The sequence below is a fragment of the Caretta caretta genome, chromosome 3, assembly GCF_965140235.1.
Source record: "Caretta caretta isolate rCarCar2 chromosome 3, rCarCar1.hap1, whole genome shotgun sequence".
Lineage (NCBI taxonomy): Eukaryota > Metazoa > Chordata > Testudines > Cheloniidae > Caretta > Caretta caretta.
In genome coordinates, this window is record NC_134208.1 from 50,592,715 (window position 1) to 50,615,610 (window position 22,896).

General features: G+C 38.7%; 1 protein-coding gene across 9 annotated transcripts in view; it reads left to right on the forward strand.

The window, feature by feature from the left end:
• LOC125634449 (isoaspartyl peptidase/L-asparaginase) overlaps positions 1-22,896 on the forward strand; it is a 258,209-nt gene that overhangs the window by 57,982 nt on the left and 177,331 nt on the right. For all 9 annotated transcript variants that reach the window (XR_012667582.1, XR_012667583.1, XR_012667584.1 and 6 more), the window contains exon 3: positions 10,868-11,010. Coding sequence is in view for 5 of the 9 variants with exons in the window: in XM_075126503.1 (XP_074982604.1) it covers positions 10,868-11,010 (143 nt within the window). In the remaining 4 variants the exon portion in view is untranslated. The remainder of the gene's footprint in view (positions 1-10,867; positions 11,011-22,896) is intronic.

Genomic DNA, 22,896 nt, shown 5'->3' on the forward strand with positions numbered 1-22,896 from the left:
TCTTTAGTATCTCTCTGAATGTGTATCTCTGACTTCCTGTACTAGCTAGCCATGGGTAACCTGGTGACTGTAACAAGCATCCTGTCTGTAAGAGAATAATAAACCCCAGAGAAGCAATGTCTGCCTCTTTTTAACCAGAGGATCAAGGACTGTTTCAGATAATAAATTTCCATAGGAGAACAGGATGTGGACTAGAGGCTAGCTTTAACACAAGACATGATGTTAACAAAGTGGTTTTCCATGGAAGGAAATGTTTTGGTTAAAAAGGAAACTTGTATACTGTAGAAAAGCAAATGAAGTGTGAATCCTATAATTCTAACAACAATTGGAGAGTTTTTTTGTCAACCAGAAATATTTTAATGTCACTATAGATTCTGTGAACTTCAAACTAATGTCTAATCAGTCAATATCATCTTCCTAAATTATTTAGTAAATGCACAAAGATAGATCGTTTGATAATACCAGAAGCTCAGCAGTGGGTAAAATTGATTGAATGCACTTTGAGCATGAATAAAAGAGTTTATGATTTATTGACACTCTGCAGATTAATCTGAAGCCACACTGAGCAGTGAAGCAGAGTAGTAAGCTTGATTTGTAGGAACTTTAAGAACAATCTGACAGGAAGGAAAAGGAGTTTGATCATGCTTCTTGACATAAAGTATTTTTGGTAGTTTCCAGTGATTTTGTAAAATGTTACATGTAAATGATGGAAATTGTTTTGTAATGAGTCCTTTAATGCAGTGCCTATTGTAGTTCCATTATTCAGTTTAAACTATGAAACCTATCACTTTAAAAATACTAAAGAATGTATAGAAAATTGAAAAAAAATGAGTAATCCAGACTCACCATATACTATTATAAAATTGGTAGTCAAAGTGATATGTTAATAATTACTGTATATGGCTACTAATTGATCATTCATCACTGGTAATACAAATTAATTAGATTTAGCAATCTAACCCACTTTTTCAATTTTATGAACTCCATCTTTAAATTTTACCTTGTAATATTAAAGGAACTTAATCCTGACATGAACGTGAACTAAAAACTCACATCAAAACATCACTGAAATCTGGATTTGAATTTTGTAACTTTCCGATTCCATAGCTTTTCTTTCCAATTTTAATCCATCGATGTGTTTTTCTGTGAATGAGTCTGGATAAAAATTTGGATTATTTCTGTTCTGTCTACATAAATGGGGTTTAGATGACATTGAGAGATTTGTGTCAGTTTCCAGTGACTTTTAGATTTGAGTACTACATTCATCGAAAAATATACAAGGTAAATCCATCATAACAAGTAATATGGACATAGGGATCATGGGGGCAGTCACGCAGTAATAGTTATTAAGTGTTTGTGATAAAATATATTTTTAATCTTTCTATTTTGTTGTTGCATGAGTATGTGAGGCAGTATTGAAATAGTGATAGGTGAAAAGTTATCTTTAGAGAGGATATATATGAGATCCAACAAGAATATCTGGGATTTATTTATTGCGAATACATATTTCTTCACAAAGAGGGATTTCTCAGAGCACGCATGAAGCTTCAAAATACCATGGCAAAAAGACCAACTCAATTCAATTTCTCTGAGCAAGTACCACACTATATAGACAATTAAGTCGTTTAGCTGGGTCTTGTAATTGAAAACAAAAGTTCTATTTGAAAATCCTGCAGAATATTTCCATTTGACGGATCATCTTGACAAATGTAATATTTTCATTCAGAATTTGGTGCTGTTCATTTGCATTATCAAATAATATAGAAGAAAACATTTTTAAATGGAAATATGGAATGCGTTTCGCATTTTCAGAATAGAATAACAGTTGTGAATTTGACACATGATATGTCATAACATGAACTTTATCTTTGCATAGCAATATCCACACAAAATATTAGTTTCATATCTGAATGCAGTCTACCAATGCAAGAAAAATAATGTATATTACACATGGTCACAATATATAACAGAGCAAAATCTCCAGATGTAGAAGGTAAGAATAAACAGGAACACTGTGGATAAGTTTCAAGGAGAATGATTGAACACAAGGAAACTCAGAGGCTCAGGGAGTAAGTCTGATTTTTATTACAAAGGTCAGGTGTCATAGGGCAGAGAGAAGAGACAAGTCTTGAAATAGGATTTTGAAAAAGTCAGGGAGTTAATTAAGCACAGAGAGGCTGTTCCAGATGATAGAGCAGCATGAAAGAAGAACATACCACCAACTGTGAAGAGACGAGAAGGGAAAACAAAAAGAACTGTGATATTTTAGGAGTATATATTGCAATCTTGAATATAAAACAGGTGAGGTCAAAAAACTAGAGTGTGAATCAAAGGAAAATCTTAATGTCTGGGGACCATATTCAGACCTTGTATAAGTGGGTGCAAGCCTGTTGACCTGAGTTTAGCTGTACTGCTCATACCATTTCTGAATTTGGCCTTTGGAGGAAGATTTTGTTTCTTGTTCTGAAAAAGACAGAAAGTTAAAGAGGATATTGGGAAATGGAATTTTACATTTCCATTTTTAAATACAGCAGAGAAAAGACATGACATTTTGTTTCTAAATTAATTGAAATTCAGAAGTGGGGACACAGAGACAACCACAGATAGCTGGCCAACTAATCTAAATATAAAAAGAAAAGGAGTACTTGTGGCACCTTAGAGACTAACCAATTTATTTGAGCATGAGCTTTCGTGAGCTACAGCTCACTTCATCGGAGAGGGTGAGAAAACCTGGATTTGTGCTGGAAATGGCCCACCTGATGATCACTTTAGATAAGCTATTACCAGCAGGACAGTGGGGTGGGAGGAGGTATTGTTTCATATTCTCTGTGTATATATAAAGTCTGCTGCAGTTTCCACGGTATGCATCCGATGAAGTGAGCTGTAGCTCACGAAAGCTCATGCTCAAATAAATTGGTTAGTCTCTAAGGTGCCACAAGTACTCCTTTTCTTTTTGCGAATACAGACTAACACGGCTGTTACTCTGAAACCAATCTAAATATAGTGTCTATAGCACTTGCCATCTGATTGCAGGCACTGAAAATTGTACTTCTATGGTTCAGCCTCACTGGCTTGTCTTGAAATGAAATAGATTTTTTATGTTCTGGGAACTGGGGTTCAAATGATCTACTGTCTTCCCAGATGACTATTATTATTTACATAAGACAATAAAAATGGCCCTACTGGGTCAGACCAAAGGTCCATCCAGCCCAGTATCCTGTCTTCTGACAGTGGACAGTGCCAGGTGCCCCAGAGGGAATGAACAGAACAGGTGATCATCAAGTGATCCATCCCCGTCACTCATTCTCAGCTTCTGGCAAAGAGAGGCTAGGGACACCATTCCTGCCCATCCTGGCTAATAGCCACTGATGGACCTATCCTCCATGAATTTATCGAGTTCTTTTTTTAACCCTGTTATGGTCTTGGCCTTCACAACATCCTCTAGCAAGGAATTCCACAGGTTGACTGTGTGCTGTGTGAAGAAATACTTCCTTTTATTTGTTTTAAACCTGCTGCCTATTAATTTCATTTGGTGACCCCTAGTTCTTGTGTTATGAGAAGTAGTAAACAACACTTCCTTATCTTCTTTCTCTAAACCAGTCATGATTTTATAGACCTCAATCATATCTCCCCTTAGCCGTCTCTTTTCCAAGCTGAAAAGTCCCAGTCTTATAAATCTCTCCTCTTACGGAAGCCGTTCCATACCCCTAATCATTTTTGTTGCCCTTTTCTGAACCTTTTCCAATTTCAATATATCTTTTTTGAGATGGGGCGACCACATCTGCACACAGTATTCAAGATGTGGGCGTACCATGGATTTATATAGCGGCAACATGATAGTTTCTGTCCTATTATCTATCCCTTTCTTAATTATTCCCACCATTCTGTTCACTTTTTTGACTGCCATTGCACATTGAGTGGATGTTTTCAGAGAACTATCCACAATGACTCCAAGATCTTTTTCTTGAGTGGTAACAGCTAATTTAGACCCCATCATTTTATATGTATAATTGGGATTATGTTCTCCAATGTGCATTACTTTGCATTTATCAACATTAAGTTTCATCTACCATTTTGTTGCCCAGTCACCCAGTTTTGTGAGATCCTTTTGTAGCTCTTCGCAGTCTGCCTGGGTCTTAACTATCTTTAGTAATTTTGTATTATCTGCAATTTTTGCCACCTCACTGTTTATCCCTTTTTCCAGATCATTTATGAATATGTTGAATAGTACTGGTCAGAACAGACTCCTGGGGGACACCACTATTTACCTCTCTCCATTCTGAAAACTGACCATTTGTATCTACCCTTTGTTTCCTATTTTTTAACCAGTTACCGATCCATGAGAGCACCTTCCCTCTTATCCCGTGGCAGCTTACTTTGTGTAAGAGCCTTTGGTGAGGGACCTTGTCAAAGGCTTTTTGTCTTTTCAAGTGGCCAGAAATCTTTTAGATGCCTGCCAGACAAGTAAAAACATGATCACAGGCCATAAAGTGCATACCATGTTTGACTGAGGTAATACTACAGTGTCTTAGCAGATAAGATTGGGGGGAAGAAGAGAAACACAAAAAGTAGACAATAAAATGACATGATTGCTCCATTAGGCACATACATCTTGATAGTTAATGATTTCGGTTCTTCTGAAATTATCAGCATTGCCCCGCCTCTGATGTGCAGCGAGTTATATCTAAAGGAGAAAGTATGAAAGGCTACATCCTTAGATTTCAGGCAGTCAGCACGAATAGCACTTAACAAATAATACTCCATAGAAAATATGAAATAAAAGCTCCATTACTAAAATATTAAGATTTTTCTGGTTTTGGAAAGCTTGTTAGAAAGAAAATTAATATCTAATATCATTTACAACCCCCCATTCTGAGAAATCAGGACCCAAGTTCTGTCTCACAAGCTGAGGTATGGTCAAACAGTCTTAAAGAGATGGAGAAAGCATGAGACTGCATTTTGGTCTGACTTTGTTTCCTTACGCCTAATCTTGTCCCCAAGCATCTTGTTTGGAGGACTACATCAGATGGTGAAGAGCTGTACAGAAAGAAAACAAGGCAGTCAGAAAGTGAGGAAAAGACCAAAACATTGAAGGAAATGGAGATTTGGGCATCGTCGGCATTGAATTTATACTCAAGGCTGAATTTAAAGTTAATGTGATTACTGCGGAGATAAAGGAATAAGGAGACATGCCTCGGGGACCTAATTCACCCCGGGTGTTCGCTACGTCCCACCACCCAACACAGATGTAATGAGGTCAAGTGGTGTCCGAATAAGATAAATAAGAACTACTAATTATTCCTCAGGTAAGGTTTTTAATGATTTTCGACTATAATAACAGCATAAACAAAACAGAAAAAGAAAAAGCAAAGACCAATATTGGATAAGAATTCATACAAATGGCAAGTTATATTGGAGACAAGTACACATAAAATTACTATTCATCAAAGAGCTAATGAATGACAACCGTACATGCATTTGTGTTGACAATTTATACTAAAGACAAGCACAAGTACATGTAAAGCTATTATACACCAAGAAGCTAGTGAACAACAACCTCACGTACACTCGTCCTGATAGGTTATACAGAAGACCCTGAAGACCAGCATATCATCCATCCTTTATCTATTGCTAGTTTTATCCTATAGTATCGATACAACTTGAGATCAATTCCGCTCGAGCACTCAGACTTCTTTACTCCATAGACTTAACCTGCATTCGTCCGAAAATACGTTACCCTTCAGTCGGCCATTTTTCGCACTGGCCAGGTACAGACTGTCGAGAAGTGCACGTCCCTTCGGTTCAGGGGGTGTGGGCCAGGTACGTAGTATGCCCAAGACACACACTGGCTTTGTGCCTTCGATTTATCTGATCTGTTGGTCGTGTTTCAAAACAGATCAACCAATCAGGGTGGACCACATTGCTAATATGGTCAGTGTGGTTGCTCCAATTGTATAATTGATGCATACTTATCTCCTTATAGCCAATTGTCAGTTAATCATATAATTCAGGCCTATTTATCTTTTGTAGCCAATTGAGTTTTAAGTGTGGTTAATGTGGGTTTGCTTATTTCATAGGAGTCAGCAAAAAGTTGCCTGGTTGTAGCACATCCTGACCACAAGTCTTAACTTCCTTTTGCAAAGCTTGCTTTTTAGAGCTTCCAGAAGTTTGAGGCCTAACATTGACAGTACTTTTGTTCAGTTTAAGCTTGACAATACAGTTCTTCAAATTATTCACAATTACAGACAATCATAGAGGTAGAGAAGAAGAATTGGTCAAAGAATAAGCACTTGAAGGCACTACGTGGAAATGTCACATGAAAGAGGAGTGTTTAATAACAATCACAAACAACAACAACTACAACAACAACCAATAGTAGTTGGAGGGGTAGAAATGAAAGCAGAACAGCTAAATGCCTGAGAAGTTCAGCAAACGATCCCACACTGGGAATGTCATGCTTAACAGTTGTAAAAGTAAGGTCACCCAAAGGTCAGGATGGATGATAAGGAGGAGTCCTAGTTAGAAAAGCCGAAAAGGTAATTAACTATGCATAGAAGAGCAATTTCAGTATGTTGGAAAGGGAGGAAGCAATCAAATAAGTTGGTTTAGAAGAGGTTTTTAGATATACAAGAACATCATTTTTTTCCAAGACCATACAAAGAGGGAACTCTGGAGATAAGCAAAACTAGTGGAGAATCTTACTACTCTTGAGACATCTGCAAACGTGATAAAAATACACACACATCTAAAGCACATGCTGTGCAACATCAGTCTCTGTACAATAAATTTGCTAAATTCCCTTTCTATCAGTAAACTGCAAAACCTATTAATACATTTCTTCCAACCCTCTTGCACCTTTTGATGCAATAATTTGGTCCCCACTGTAAAGGTTTCCATTTGCAACTATAACAATTTCTGGATATTCTGGGTAATCAGAAGAAAAGTTCATTCCCAGTCACCATTGGAGGGACAAGGAAAAGGTTAAAAAAATCCCACAAATGAAAACACAATGAAGTTACTGAGTTCCTGTTATATTTGCAACTATAACAATTTCTGGATATTCTGGGTAATCAGAAGAAAAGTTCATTCCCAGTCACCATTGGAGGGACAAGGAAAAGGTTAAAAAAATCCCACAAATGAAAACACAATGAAGTTACTGAGTTCCTTTTTCTAGCAACCTTCTCCTTCTCTTTATGGTTCTCCACCAACTCTTTTCCCTAGCTTTTCATGAGACTGAATTCATCCTAAGTGCAGAGCTCTTCTCAGATCTTGGGAGCGGGAAGAGTGTATCTCCACAAACCTGCACCCCATAGCCTTGGCAATATTTACAGCAGCTGAAGGGCTGATACAGGAGGCAGCTGTTCCACCTCCTCAAGCTTTATACCAGTGGAGAGTTCATCTATGCAGAGGGAATTAATTGCTGGTAACCTTCAGGCAGAGTATGTCCACTTTGCACTGGCTCTGTGACTCAAAGGGTAAATCTACACTGTGCAGTAAGCCCAGGCTCTTACTTGGGTTTGGTCTCAAATCCCCCTTCCAGCCACACACAAATTACTATGATTTCAGTCATCACGCAGGACCTTGGTCTTAGGACCCTGCTTGGGGGATAGGTCAGAGCCCCAAGTCCCTCTGTGGCTTGAATGCAAGTCTTATAATTTTGCAGTGTGGACACAGATATAGCTGCAGACCTGAGTCAGAAAGTGAGTGTAGTGCAATATGAATGCTTTGGCACAGCTGTGAGACCTGGATCCAGCAATTGTAAGTCCAGATTTTCAATGCAGCATGGATACTCAGGTGTGGGCTTGGAAACCACAGCCCTGGTCCCACAGATGTTGGTTTACAGTGCAGTGTAAGCATTTCCAAAGTGGCCTGAGTTGACTGGAGAGCTGGCCCTGTATTTTTTAATCATGACCACCATCCTGTCCCCAGTTTCTTCCAATCCATGTGATCATTATTCAATACAAAGTTCACCAATAAAAGTAAATTTACCGAAGTGAAGATGGTAAAAAAAATGTGGAAGAGGTCAGAATACCTGGAACAGTCAAAACTCTGACATGGCTTTTGGAGACGGTTGTGAATCCTGGCCACTGTGTGTAGACCGTAGTTTGGGACACAAGACAACAACCTGTATCCAGCTGCAGCACATCGTGAGAAGTGTGGGGGGACCAGAGTTTTCATCCTGTGAAAAATTTTGCATTTGGAATGTCATGTTTTAAAAAGTCAGTTTCAGCAGCCAGCTCCTTGGCTTCCTGGTCAGCTCACCATCTGCCAACTTGCCCGCCTGTTAAGTGGACAGCCCTGGGAGCCTGCTGCCTGGGAAGCCAGGAAGCCCAAGGAGTTGGCTAGCTGAGTTAGTACTACCCAGGAAGCAGGACAGCTAGGAAGCCTGCAACCCAGGGATTCTGGCCATTTAGGTACTGGCCAGGTAAGTAGCCACCACTGACTGGGCTGGGCAACCCACCCACCTGCAGGCAGACAGCTGGGGAGCTGTCCAGCCTGGGAGCCAGCTTCCCAGGTAGTCTGGAGAACCTAATAGTCCAGAAGCCTGCCAGGCGAGGAGCTGGGCAGCTGGGAGGACTGGCAGGAAACAGGTTAGCCTGCTTGCTGGGTTTCCATCAAAAGTTTATACAGAATCTAATTGACAGAAAGTTTTGATTCTGCAAATCAGCATTTACCAACACGAAACTGTTCTGCTGGAAAATTCTTGACTAGCTCTATTCAAGGTGGGTTAGCATTCAGAAGTTTATAGAGCACTGGGGACCTGGCTATTTTAAGCTCCTTTCCCAATTTTCACCCACAAAGAGTGGTGCCATTTGGTTTCTTGAGCACTTCTTAGCATGAGTGTGGTTTTCTGAATTAGGGCTTCAGAGTTTACTTCTTCCTACTGTGGGAGTTGCATTCCATCCTGAAGTTCATGCTCTCTTGTCCATAGAGTTGGACCTCTTGGTTCAGGGATTAAGGCATTCTCACTAGAACCACTTGAGTCCTGGAATTTCCTCCCTCATGCATTCTGCCCAAGTCCAAGTTTGGTGATTATTATTTTTAAGGGTACAAGTCAAGATACTTTTTCTTAATGGCTTTTTCTTAATTTGTGCCCTTAGCCTGAGGGTATCCCATCAATAAGATAGGTGGCTGGTTTGTGCTAATTGCTAGACAGATGTTGATTTTAATGTCTGTAAAGTGCTCGGCTATCATGAACATAAATAGAATATCAACAACCCAAATAAACAGCTTCATTTGTACTTCTTCCTTAACTTTTATATTTTATTTCCCCCTTGTTGTTACATTGAAGTCCTTTGCTTAACTGCCCAGCTATGTCATGTACATCAAGTCTGGGAAGGATTTGTTTCTCCATTTAATGTTTTACTTATAGGAGTTACACGTTTATAGATACCAGCCCCTAGTGTTATGATACTATTTTAATTTAGAAGCAGATGACCATTATTTCACTGTAAGCCTTTTCACAGATTTATTGAGTCATAAACCTGATGGTGCTTTAGGGATGCTTTCAAAGCAGAGAAATGAGAAACATTAGTGGGAATGTTTGAAAGAAAAGTGTTGCTGGATAGTCTAGAAGTTGTTTCAGGTTTGTAATAATTTTGGGGGTGAATCTGAGTGCTTATGCAAGTGACTGATAGTGTAGGTGCATGGCATATTGTGTATATCTTCCACACAAGCTTTGCCAGTATATCCTGCCAGTACTCCTCAGTTCTGACAAAAAGAAAAATTGTGTATGCAGTAGTGTTGTAGCCACGTCAGCCCCATGATACTAGAGAGATAAGGTGTGTGAAGTAATATCTTTTGTTAGACCAACATCTGTTGGCGAGAGACACGAACATAATGGGAAAGTGAGTATGTTTCCCAGATCCAGAGAAGAGCTCTGTGTAAGCTTGAAAGCTTGTCTCTCTCACCAACAGAAGTTGGTCCAGTAAAAGATATTAACTCACTCATCTTTTCTCTCTAATAAAAAAAAAATCTTGACATTCCAATCTGGGCTTGCCATAAGCAAAGACTAACAATTGTGCCATGGTTTTCCAACATGGGAAAAATGCCCACTGCTGCCTAGATTGACCAAAATCACTACACATGTTAAAGGTTATGGCCCAATTGAAAATAATAATTAATAATAATAATATAGCTCCTCCCTCACTATACAGTACTTTTTTTCACTTACTAATAATATCTTTGTGGGAATTTTAGTAAGGCCCCATTTTACTGTTCATTTTGCTTTACACTGATTTTGCATCTTTATTTTTCCTATTTGGATAGAATTCTTCACAGCCATAATAGCCTGTTTGATAATGATTATGTGTGTGGTTCTATGTTTAAACAATGCTGAAGGGGCTCTGAATCTACTCTTTTAAATGCCCCAAAAGCAGATAGCTTAGAAGCATATTAGAAATGCAAAGTGTTGAAACTTGACAATAGTAATCAGTTTTGCCTTGTCTCTAAAATAGTCATGTTTACCTCAGTAGTAAACATATTTCATGTATTATAAATATCTTCCTACATTACTAGAGTTGCTCTATGATCATCGATACTCTTATCTGATTACCTAAAATGTTGAGAAGGGACAACAGTCAATACCACTGGAAAAATGCAATGCCTAACAGGGTTTATGATTTTAGAAACAAGATAAAAGCTTTATGACTCAAAGAAAACAATCAAATGCTTTTTTTGTAGCCACAAGCATCATATTTACTTAAAGGATTGTGACTATAAAAGCAAATATCTCTTACAGGAAGCCAGGACAAAAGCTGTCAGAGAACAGGGTAGTAAATAGCTCTGAAATTGTTTTCTCTGCTTCATTTCAAAAGCTTAAGGCTAAGAATGTTTGACCTTTTACAAATGGAATGGTTTCCTGCAGGTCATGGTGCTGTACTGAATGCTGATGGTTATGTGGAACTTGATGCAATCATCATGAATGGTAAAACTCTTGCTGCTGGTGCAGTCTCCTGTATCAGGAACATTTCTAATCCGGTGGCGTTTGCTTGTTCAGTCTTGGAAAAGGTAGAGAACTTTTATTTTCTTCATCTGTGCAGTTTTAATTCTAATGTTTCTTGACAGGGGGACAAATAAGATTGTGTAATTGTTAAAAATGCTCCAGAAAATGTAAAGGGGTCAGGGAGAGAAATGTTAAGTTAAACAAACAAACAATCTAATTAATCACATTTGTTGTCAGTCATTTGTCACCATCACAAATTAGTGAAATATGTAAGGTGTTTCAACTGAAAATTATATTTTTATTTTAGCATTAATAATTTAAAATGTTAATGAATTTTTTGCTGATTAAAGGCCAAATCTTTGTCCCACTGAGGTCAATGGAAGTTTTTCTGTTGACCTCAATGGGATCAGACTTGGCCTTAACTGTAGACAATTTTTATTTTTTGGTTTGTTAATATTTCCTATGTAAGCTAATGCTTTCTTCCATACTGCCCCTTATGCATGGAACTAATCCATTAAAGACATTACTTGTCTTCCTTCAAATTCCTCCTGCAGACTCACTCCTGCTGTGAAACCTACAAAAATCAGCCAGCTGATGATGACTAGGTTGTGCAACAGTTAAGGAAATATCTATCTATCTAGCAATTGATCGATCGATTGATTGATCTATCTATCTGTGTCATGACCCCTGTTAATCTCCCATTGCCACTAACCATGGCAGACACCAAATCTGACAATATGCACTGAGAACACAGGAGAAATAGACATAAATGTCATATACAGGGCACCTAAAGTCATCAGTTTCAATGTGGAAGGATTATTTGCAGAGAAGGCTGATGTTCTGTCTGGTATAAAAGCATATATCATGCTTGCAAGAAAGAGAGAGACAGCAGCCCCAAAAATCCCTAGCATGTATATTTCTGTGAACATAAAAAGCAACATCTGTGGCAGCACAATACTTGTACTGGACAAAAGACGGGTGAAAAACACTGCTGTGAAACACTGTGCTACAATGGAACTCATCATGGTTGAACTTGATAAAATAGCAGTAGTTTCTGCTTACAAGCCACCAGCTGAACAGTTGGCCTGGCCAGCCAACTTTCCCCTGTCAGAAAAACCATGCCTCATCATAGGGGTCTTCAATAGTGTCAACACCATCTGGGATACCCCAACAATGACAACAATAAGGAAGGATTTGAGAAGTGGGCAGCGCCAAACAACTTGATTTTGCTCTATGACTTCAGTGACAAATATATCTTCCAAAGCACATGATGGAACAAAGAGTACAATCCCAATGTACCCTTTGTTGTTCATCAAAATACAGGCAACTTCAAAAAGGAGGTCATGGCAGCAATTCCAAGGTCAAAGCATAGACCAATAAGTGCTATTAGAGGCTATAGTACAGCCCAGAAAAACAAAGTATCTGCTAAAAGAAAAGGAGTACTTGTGGCACCTTAGAGACTAACCAATTTATTTGAGCATAAGCTTTCGTGAGCTATAGCTCACTTCATTGGATGCATACTGTGGATGAAGTGAACTGTAGCTCACGAAAGCTTATGCTCAAATAAATTGGTTAGTCTCTAGGGTGCCACAAGTACTCCTTTTCTTTTTGCGAATACAGACTAACACGGCTGTTACTCTGAAAAGTATCTGCTGTGATTCAACTTTAGAAAGGCTGACTGGGAAGGCTTTACCTCTGAATTGGATTTATCCATCTGTGATATTACTCTGGCACATGAGTGTTATGGAGAATTTGTCTCCCTGGTGTGAAAGACTTCGTCAAAGTACACCCCTATGGCACACTGGAAATTATTTGTACCTGGGCTTTCAGAACAGACCAGCCAACAATCTAAAAAATATTCAGAACTGTTTGACTTGGATCTGTTTGGTGAAGAAACCATTGGACTCAGGAACATGCTTATATGAGAGAATAGAAAGGATCAGTGTGACCATTGGAGGGAGATGGTTGAAACAACAAACCTGTGCTGTAATAGGAAACTAAAGCCTGGGCTAACATTTGCAAGCTGAACCCTGATGGACAAAACCCCAAATTCATTGCCACAGTCTCTCACAGACAAGTTGCACACGAACGCACCCTAAATGGTCAGCCAGCCACAAAGCAAAACAGAAAAAGAAACAAGTTAAGCAGGAATGTTGTCCACTCCTCAGACAGCAAAGTGCACAATGAGCAACTCAACACTGAGACACTTATAATAGCCATGAAAACTCTGAAATGTGGAAAAGCAACTGGACTCCATGGTGTATTTAATGAATGATTACTGCATTTTGTCACAAAAGTGCAGAATTGGATGTTTGACTTCTTTAATTCTTGCGTGGAGACAACACAGACCCCCAGGCTGTGGAGACAGGCCAAAGTGATTGCACTATTCAGACCACATAAAGACCGTAGCTCTGGAAAGAGTTATCACCCAATATCCTTTTCTCAACCTAGAAGCTATATGCACAGATGATCATGTGTAGAATAGAGCCAATAGAAAGAGCAGCTGACTGATGACCAAGCCTATTTCAGCCCATCTCATTCATGCTAAGGCTAAGTTGCAACCCATCTCAGAACATCAAAGATAGTTTCTCAATCTGAAAAATTACAGGGTCTGTGTTTGTTCATCTGCCAGCTGCTTACGACACCATGAACCATTGTGCACTTCTACTGAAATTGGCAAGAATTCTGAGAGGAAGCAAAATGGTCCAGGTCATCTACTCCCTGCTTGAGAATCAATGTATTTTTGCTGAGATGGATGTTCAGAAAAGTCAATGGCATACTCAACAGAATGGATTGGCTCAAGGTTCAGTGTCATCACACTTGCTGTTTGATGTCTACAAAAATGACCGACCAGAATTCCCTGATATGTAAAGATTCATTTATGCAGATCACCTTTGCATCACCACCTAGTCAGAAAAATTTGAGGACATTAAGTACACTCTAAATGGTTCTCTGAGTGTACTTGGAAAATATTATCAGACATGGTTCTTGAATGCTATACCTCGAAAGACACAAGTGTGTTCCATTCACCTGAAACACCATCAGGCCATGTGAAAACTTCAGATATCATGGCACGGTACAATCCTTGATCGCTATGAACATCAAGTGTACCTTGGGTTCACATTAGACTGAATGCTGACATTCAAAGAGCACATAAAGAAGCTGAAAAAAAGTGAACTCCATGAATTGTGTACTCCAGAAGCTGGCCAACACAAAATGAAGAGCTGACCCCTGGAAAACTTCGAGCAACCAGTCTCACCTATGTTACTCCGCTTCATAATAACATGTCCTAGTATACTTAAGCCATTCACATATAATTGATACTGAACTCAATAAATCCTGTAGGATCTTCACAGGGACATTGAAACTGACTCCCACACTGTCGCTGTACTGTCTTCGAGGGGTTGCACCACCATTAGTGAGGTAGGGTGCCTTCAGTACGAAGGAGAGACAAAAACAGGTGCATGATCCAAGACATCCACTGCATGGACACATGCCACCACTCAAGAGGCTGAAGTCCAGAAATAGCTCTGTCTGAAAATCCTTTACCCCAAAATACCACTGTGGAAGGCTACATAGTAGCAAAATGGTGGGAAATGCTGATGATCAGTGAGAACCTGGTTCCTTCTGTCACTGTTCCTTCCCCACTCTGAACTCTAGGGTACAGGTGTGGGGACCTGCATGAAAGACCCCCTAAGCTTATTCTTACCAGCTTAGGTTAAAACTTCCCCAAGGCACAGATTTCTTTCCTGCCTTGGGAACCAGTTTAGGTTAAAAACCTGGTAAGCTGCCACCACCAAGTGATTTGTACAAAGAACAAGGAAAGAGCCTACTTGGAGACATCTTCCCCCAAAATATCCCCCCAAGCCCTACACCCCCTTTCCTGGGGAAGGCTTGATAATAATTTCCTTACCAATTGGTACAGGTGAACACAAACCCAAACCCTTGGGTCTTAAGAACAATGAAAAATCAATCAGGTTCTTAAAAGAATAATTTTATTTAAAGAAAAGGTAAAAGAATCACCTCTGTAAAATCAGGATGGTAAATACTTTACAGGGTAATCAGATTCAAAACATAGAGAATCCCTCTAGGCAAAACCTTAAGTTACAAAAAGACACAAAACAGGAATACACATTCCCTCCAGCACAGCTTATTTTACAAACAAACAAAAAAAAACCAAAAGAAAATCTAACGCATTTTCTAGCTAGATTACTTACTAACTTTACAGGAGTTGGAAGGCTTGCATCCTTGATCTGTTCCCAGCAAAGGTATACCCAGACAGACAAAACCCTTTGTCCCCCCCCACCCCCCGCTCCAGATTTGAAAGTATCTTGTCCCCACATTAGCCATTTTGGGTCAGGTGCCAGACAGGTTATCTTAGCTTCTTAACCCTTTACAGGTGAAAGGATTTTGCCTCTGGCCAGGAGGGATTTTATAGCACTGTATACAGAAAGGTGGTTACCCTTCCCTTTATATTTATGACACCTTCAGAACGAGTCCCTCCAGGCACTGATCTCAAATGAAAATACTGATATACTCTCGAGTGAGAGCTGGGATGGCAAAGACTTGTGACAGTGTGACCCAAGTGGAAGCTAAGGAATGACCCAAATGTGAATGTGGAGATTCTAGGGAAATGCTTGAACACTGCCCCCTAACAACATACTATACACCTGAGGAACTATTCACAATAAGTTACAACACTGTATTTTAGCTTGTTGCTCCAAAACTGAAGCCACGAAGATGATCAAATATTTAATAGATAACCAATTCAGTCACATGATCCTTTTTTCATTATCCTCAACCTAAGTTCTTGCCTTCTCTCCTCTTTTTTGATCACACTTCTTTTTTAACAAGTTCTCTCAATTTAGACTGAAAGTGCTTTGGGGAAAGAATCGTGTTTTTGTGTGTGTTTGTACATCACCTGCTATTGGTTTGTCTTTCCTACCTGCTAGGGTCTGAGTCTTAAATTGGAATTTGATTCTTATGTTTCCTTCTCCAATTTGTTTCCTTCAAAAAATCCAGGTTTTGTATCAGGGTGTTCCAAACGATCTTAAGCTCCCATTACTACCATAAGATAATAATCTTGTATGTTCTCAGAGGTTTCATTCCATAGTATATTGAGTTGTTGGAATTAATACTTTTCTTATTTCACATTGCATATTGTATCTTTTATATGAATTACTGTATTGGTTCTTGGAAAATATATACATGTAGATTTTGAGAAATCCAAAGAATGCGATAATGTGAAGATTATATTTATTACTCTATGAGGGGACTAGAAAAACTGAAATGACACAATGGCAAAGAAATAATTCATATAATGTGTTTTATAATAATTTATTTATAGAAAAATACAGAACTATCTGGTGGCTGATGTAAAAAGGATCTACCTAAACAAAGACTTGCTTCAAAATATCATGTGCTGCAGCCTCACCCCAGCCTCACCCCAAGAAATATAGTTCCCTAGACAATTTTTATAATTATAATTAAAGTTGCTCATTACTGTACTAATTACTCAGTATTACTGGTAACACTGCACAAAGAAAGCACTTCAGATAACAATTTGCTGCTTTGATGACTCCATAAGCTAGGGTCATAGTTCACACATCAGATATAAGCATTAGCATGGAATGAATTGCTAGACAATCTTCTTTAACTTTCTTCTTAAATGAGATAGTTAGAGATGGTATTTAAGAAAAAATATCGTTCATACACTTAACAGACAAAAACAATTGTAAAGTAAACAGAGAAAGATTGTCACGAGAACCAAATGGAACTAGTTTCACTGCTCAAATAAAATCAGTGTTCTGGTGGCTGTTCTGTTTCTAAGTTTTGAAAGTATATTGTTCTAGCTCAAGTGCAAGTAAAATATGATCCTTAAAGATTTTATTTTTATTTTTAATTCAGCTTGCCATAAAAGTGGCTCACAGAAAAAACAAAATGATAATTACACCAGCAAAATTTGCATCTCTGTAGTTAAAGGGCTTCCAGCATTTTCATTAAATACTTCTGTTTTCATAGTCTACAAAAAATACATTGTGGTCATAATCTGCCATAGAACAGATCAGAAGAAAAATGCTTATTTTTGTAAATTAAAGTTTGAAGAAAACACATCAGACTCTTTAGTTATAGATCATCAAAAGAATAGAAATGCTTCCCATTCCCACCCCTCCTTTTTTTTCACTTTTTACAGTTTTTATTAGTTTTCAAAATATAGAAATATTTTTTTCTGGCAAAGCAGTCTGATTTATAAGTAAGATGCACCCACTACGGAAGGACCCAAGTTGCTCTGCACAGAAAACACTGAGGATGTTTGTCTTGGCCCATGGAAGTCAATGACAGTTTTGACAAAATTTCACCCGGGGACTTTGTGGGAGCAGGGGAATCCAACCATATTGGGGCAACTGGCAGAACTGAGAACTGGTTTTGGTTTGTTATACATATTAATATATAATAAATTGTTTGTGCTATACTGTTGGTAGCTGAACATTGTATTTATCAATAAAAAAGGAAATGAGAGATGAAAGGAAAAAATATAAAAAGATGGATCATGCTCTGATATTTTATGGGTATATGATTAGAAACAGGATCAAATTATATGAGTTATTGTTATCTTTCTACCTGTATGTAACTCCTACCAGGGGCTTGCAGTTTTTTTCCTTGCTATAACTCAAATCTGACCTTAAAATCATACATTTTAGTAATACCTGTGAGATACATATTTGGCTAACAAGAGCAAGCCTCTTTATGACAGATAACCAAATCTTGCAGTTATTACTCCTTATGCAGGGAAGTTTCTCATTGGCTTAAAAATGAGAAGAATAACCATAAACCATTCTTTTTTCTAAAGTGTACATTATTAGCTTATCATATATGGGCTACAGTATTATAGGTGCTGATACAGTGGTGATGGGCATGGTATAAAACTTTAGTTTGGAGCTATTATAGTCAAGTAGATCAAAATCAGCTTTTAAGAATATCTTTACATTCATAAATGACAAGTGAAACCCATTTCAGTGTATCATTACACTATTTATAAGTGTAAATATATTTTTAAAAGAGTGCCCCCACACATTTCTTTTTAAATCCCACAATTCTGTGGGTTCAAGAACATGTTAGGCTGCTGACCAAAATTACTTGGACCATCCTTCTCTGTGGTGAGGATGTGAGATGCTGCCCATGTGAAGAAAGCTCAGGTGATTAAGCATCTTGCCTTCTGGCTGTTTTGCATCCTGAATTTGTGGAAACATCCACTTTTCCTTCCTATGGGATGCAATCTTCAGGGCTTTATAGCCATAGTATCCTTTCCTGCACATCCCATGGCTGAATCTCCTTTCTGGCAGAACAAACATAATTTTGTCAAACTGTGTGGTAACTAGGAGAAGTGCAGAATAACTTTCTGCCTATCCAAGTGGTAGTTTGTTGGTGAAGCTTCCTTCTCGCCTGTGTTTCCTTCCCTGTTGTGGCCCAACTTCCCCAAAAATGTCAAAGGAGTAATCTGAAAAGGAGAACTGAATCTGCTTCAGGCCTTTACACACAAAGATTCATGAGCTTCCTTGAGGATATGCCCTAATGAATGCCCAGAACTTTTCAGTACAGAGGTCATTCCAGGCCTAATTTTAGGACACCAGGTAATAGAAACTTGGGTGCAGGTCCGTCTCTGTCTCTGCCAAGCTCTGTGCTGCATAGTCCAGTGCCTTTTGGGGAGACCAAAACAAATAAATAAAAAGCAGGATAGAGCCATTGCCATAGCTGGCATCTGTTCTTCTCTGAATAAATGTGGTGGTCCCTTATCCCTCCTCCTCAAATGCTCGACATCAGGCTCTTGTTGAGCCATGACCCATAGCTTTTGAACAGGATTTGCTACTATCCCCCATAAGAACATATTTATCTCCTCTACCATGTTAATTGGACATGTGTTACTAAATAAATTATATAAGGGCCTTGATCCTATAAGCTGTCCAACGTGGGTGGACCCACATGCAATAGGAAGCCCTATTGATGTCAGTAGGGTTCTGCTTAGGCAGACTCCTGCACCTGTGCAGGAAAGCTTGCAGGATAAAAGCCATAGCAACTTTCTGTAAACTAATCTGCTGCTTCTTCTAAGATCTAGGAATTATTTTGGGGAATTTCTATGGCCTGTGTTATACGGGGGGTCAGGCAATGATCACAGTGGAGCCTTCTGGGCCTTGGAATCTATGAATCTATTATTTTTATGTTAAAACATCAGGGTTTTCACTCACTAAGGGAGATTTAAAACCCTAATATATATGAAACCCTATCACAATTTTGCTAGAACAGCCCTGGATTATTCAAACTATTTATCATCAACCATTACAGCAATTCATTCTGGGGTTAAGCTAATGAAGGAGATAAATATAAGACGGGAAAGAGAGAGAGAGAAAGGGAGAACATTTAATTGAATTTCATTTGTCTGACAGTCTTAATTCCTTCATACTTCATCCTTCTCTTCCTCTTGAACATCCATCTCAGCAGAAGCTTGGCCAGCATTGGGACTGGCAAACCTAAATTAATTCTTCATGTCCCCTGGCAGCCATCCTTTATGTACCAACAATTTTAGGAAGTTTTAAAGAAGTGTCAAAGGTTTAGGTCATAAATTAAAGTATTAGCTCAAATGCAGTCTTTAACTATGCCCAGTATAGAAATCCTAGCTATAGGCCAAATTGTGGTCCAGCTGGAAATGGCTACCTACATGAAACTTATCAGCGTGGAAAGGGAAGCAGGCTCTGGGAGCCTCTATGTACTCCTCTTTGTGCAGGTGGGCAGAAGATGATGGGGACTGCGTGGAGCTTCGGATCCCCTTGACAGTACACCAACCACCATAGCTGCATTACCATGCTGGGGAAAGTACATTGTGCTAGGTGTTGACCAGGTACAGTTTACTGACAGCTAGGAGCAGCAGAAGGAAACAAAGATAGATTGTAAGTTGGAGTTCCTGGGTGTTTTAGTATCCTTACCTTTGATTGGGTTGCAAAGCCACAATTGAAACCTATATGTTTTCTTATTAAAACATACAGGGTTCAGGGTTTAATGAAAACCTACAGGTTTGATGGCTACAGGAGCGTGACACTACTCCTCCATATTCTTCATAGGGATATTGTTATGATATGATTATGGCATAACTATGATGTATTTATACCAGATACGGCATGTAACATATAATTGGAAAGGTCACGATTTACTGAATATGCTTATCCTATTTGTATGCCTGTATCATTTTGGTATTTGAAGTTAAGAATATTTTCTATGCATCTATTACAAATGTCTTTACACCTGGGGAACACCCACTAGACAGAATGCAATCAGTCTGGATGGCTGGTTGGTAAGGGCCATTAGGAAGAACAGTAGGTCTTTGAAGATGCTAATCTCCCACCTGGGAACTTTCCTGGGGATGCTGCAAACAGCCTCTGAGTTATGGCTGCTCTGACCCTACAGGGACAAGTGACCAAGTTACCTGGTACTGGATTCCATGATAATACTAGTGTTTTTCCACTGACTGGGTGTGGGAATCAAACTGGGAGACGAAGGATTCCTGCCATATGCAAAAACTATATAAGGCAGCGGAATGATATCATCAAGATTCGTTCTTCACTGACTCCCTGCCCAAGAAAGAAGACTGATCGAAACACATGAGAAACAGAAAGACTGAACTAGGGGGAAGGGCTGAACCCAGGCTAGAGGGTTGTCTAGTCTGTGAAAGGAATAACTGGAGTTTTAAGCTGCAAGCAAGTGCAGTTTGCCTTCAAAAACCTCTGCAATCTGCCTGAAATATTTAGGGTGAGAATTTGCTACTTATAACCAGTTTCTTTAGTATTTTAAGCTTAGGATGTGTGTTTGTTTTAGTTGCTAGGTAGTCTGCTTTGATCTGTTTGCTTTCCCTTATTATCACTTAAAATCTATATTTTGTAATTAAGAAACTTGTTTTTGTTTTGTCTAAAACCAGTGTGTGTGGATAGCTCAGTGGTTTGAGCATTGGCCTGCTAAACCCATGTTGTGAGTTCAATCCTTGAGGGGGGCCAGTTAGGGATCTGGGGCAAAAAAAAAATTGGAGATTGGTCCTGCTTTGAGTAGGGGGTTGGACTAGGTGATCTCCTGAGGTCCCTTCCAACTCTGATATTCTATGATTCTATGAAATCATAATTTGGTACAGAAAGCTGTGTATATCTCTCTCTCTCTCCACATTGAGGGAGGGGGTGAATTTAATGAGCTTATGCTGCACAGTTCTCTGTGCTGTGCAAGATAGTAGAATTTTGGGTTTACCCTCTAGAGTGGGGTGTGCACTTGAGAACTGGACAATTCCTTACTGAGCCTTCCCATGCGGAGCTGATTTCAGTGTCTGTGTGTTTCTGCAGGTGGGTGTGTAGGTGGATGTGTCCCTACCTCTGTGCTGGAGAAAGTGTGAGCCCAGGAGCATATCTGCAGCTTGTCACAGCATTATAGGATGAAAGGGATCCCAGGCTGGTGGGTCAGGTGGCCTCAGTGGTACCCCAGTTCCAAGCAGCACCTCGAAGAGGGGGAGACCTGTCACAAGGAGAACATTTTAAAATCTCTGGGTTCAAGTCTGATTTCTTTGTCAAGAGGGATACAGTCCAAAAGAATGAGAAAAAAGACAGTGGAGGGTGGGTGAGGTAGAAGATAGCTTCTGGAAACTTTGGGTCAATATATGTCCCTCTCTTTTAATGTAGGTGGTCCTCTATTGGGCCATTCAGGAAGTAGGGAAAGAAATTCAGCTAGTAAACATTGTGTGAATAATCAGAAAATGGAAAGATATTAAAAGCCTGTTGTTTGCCATAATATTATGGAAACTCTGTATTCTCCTAAAAGAATTCTAGCAATAAGAGTAGTTATTTGCAAGCCACGTAAAAAGAAAGTGAGATGTATTACTCATAGCTGAAATTTATTTAAATTGAGTTATTGTTTAAATATAGAAAAAATATATCTTTTTATCGTAGCAAAGTTGATCTAAGCTTTAACATGCTGAAGAGCAGTACAGAGCCAATCTGCATTGCATAAAATATCAGCAATAAGGCATTTATTTACTCTGAGGAAGATATTAATTTAACCCTTCAAATAGACATATAGGGGGTGAGATCCATGATTGTGTAAACTGGTATTTTCTTGAAGTCAATGTGTGGAATATGCAAATTTATACCAAGTGAGGATCTAACACTTTTTTTTTTAAATATAATTTTGGTGTATGGTCTTTTACCAGTTGTTTCTGTTTTTATTTAAAGAAATGTGTGCACCTTCTCTCCCAAACACATTAACACAGAGTAATATTTCATAAATCTTAAGAGGCTTTTCTTTCCTTTATTTGACAATGTGGCATTCAGCTTTAATACAGAATGTACTGTTTGGTTGTTCAGGTAGTGCTGAAGCTTAACAATCTAATTGCCAAGCAATTACAAAGAAATCAATGTAGATAATTTTGCAGCTTATCTGCTGTGTAGGGAACTAAAGGAAAAGCTAGAATACTTCAAAGCATGTAGTGCTGTATTCAGCCAGGACACTTTAAACCTGAAAAATGAAATAAGGATGTATTCTAGAGGCAACTATGAAACCTACAGTGAAAGACCTTGGCCTATCAGTGGCCTGACAGATAAGCTTGACTGATTTAGATTAAAAATTCATCAGCTTCTGATCAATTACCCTATCAGACTTCATTCCCCTATGCTCTGTAATAGTAATATGAAGCTAGCCTATCCTGACAAAGAAAAATAGTATTAATAAGCACTTTAATATTTAAAGTTTCATTGTCTTAGTAATAGTCCAGATTTAGAAAGCATTTTTCCCTTGACAAAATGGCAAATCACCATTAAAATATTATTTTCTAAAAATATCATCGAGTCTTAGAAAACATTATTTTGAAAGAATTGGTTTATTGCACAATACTGTCATCAAAGACTAAGAGCCTTACTATACATTTTCTG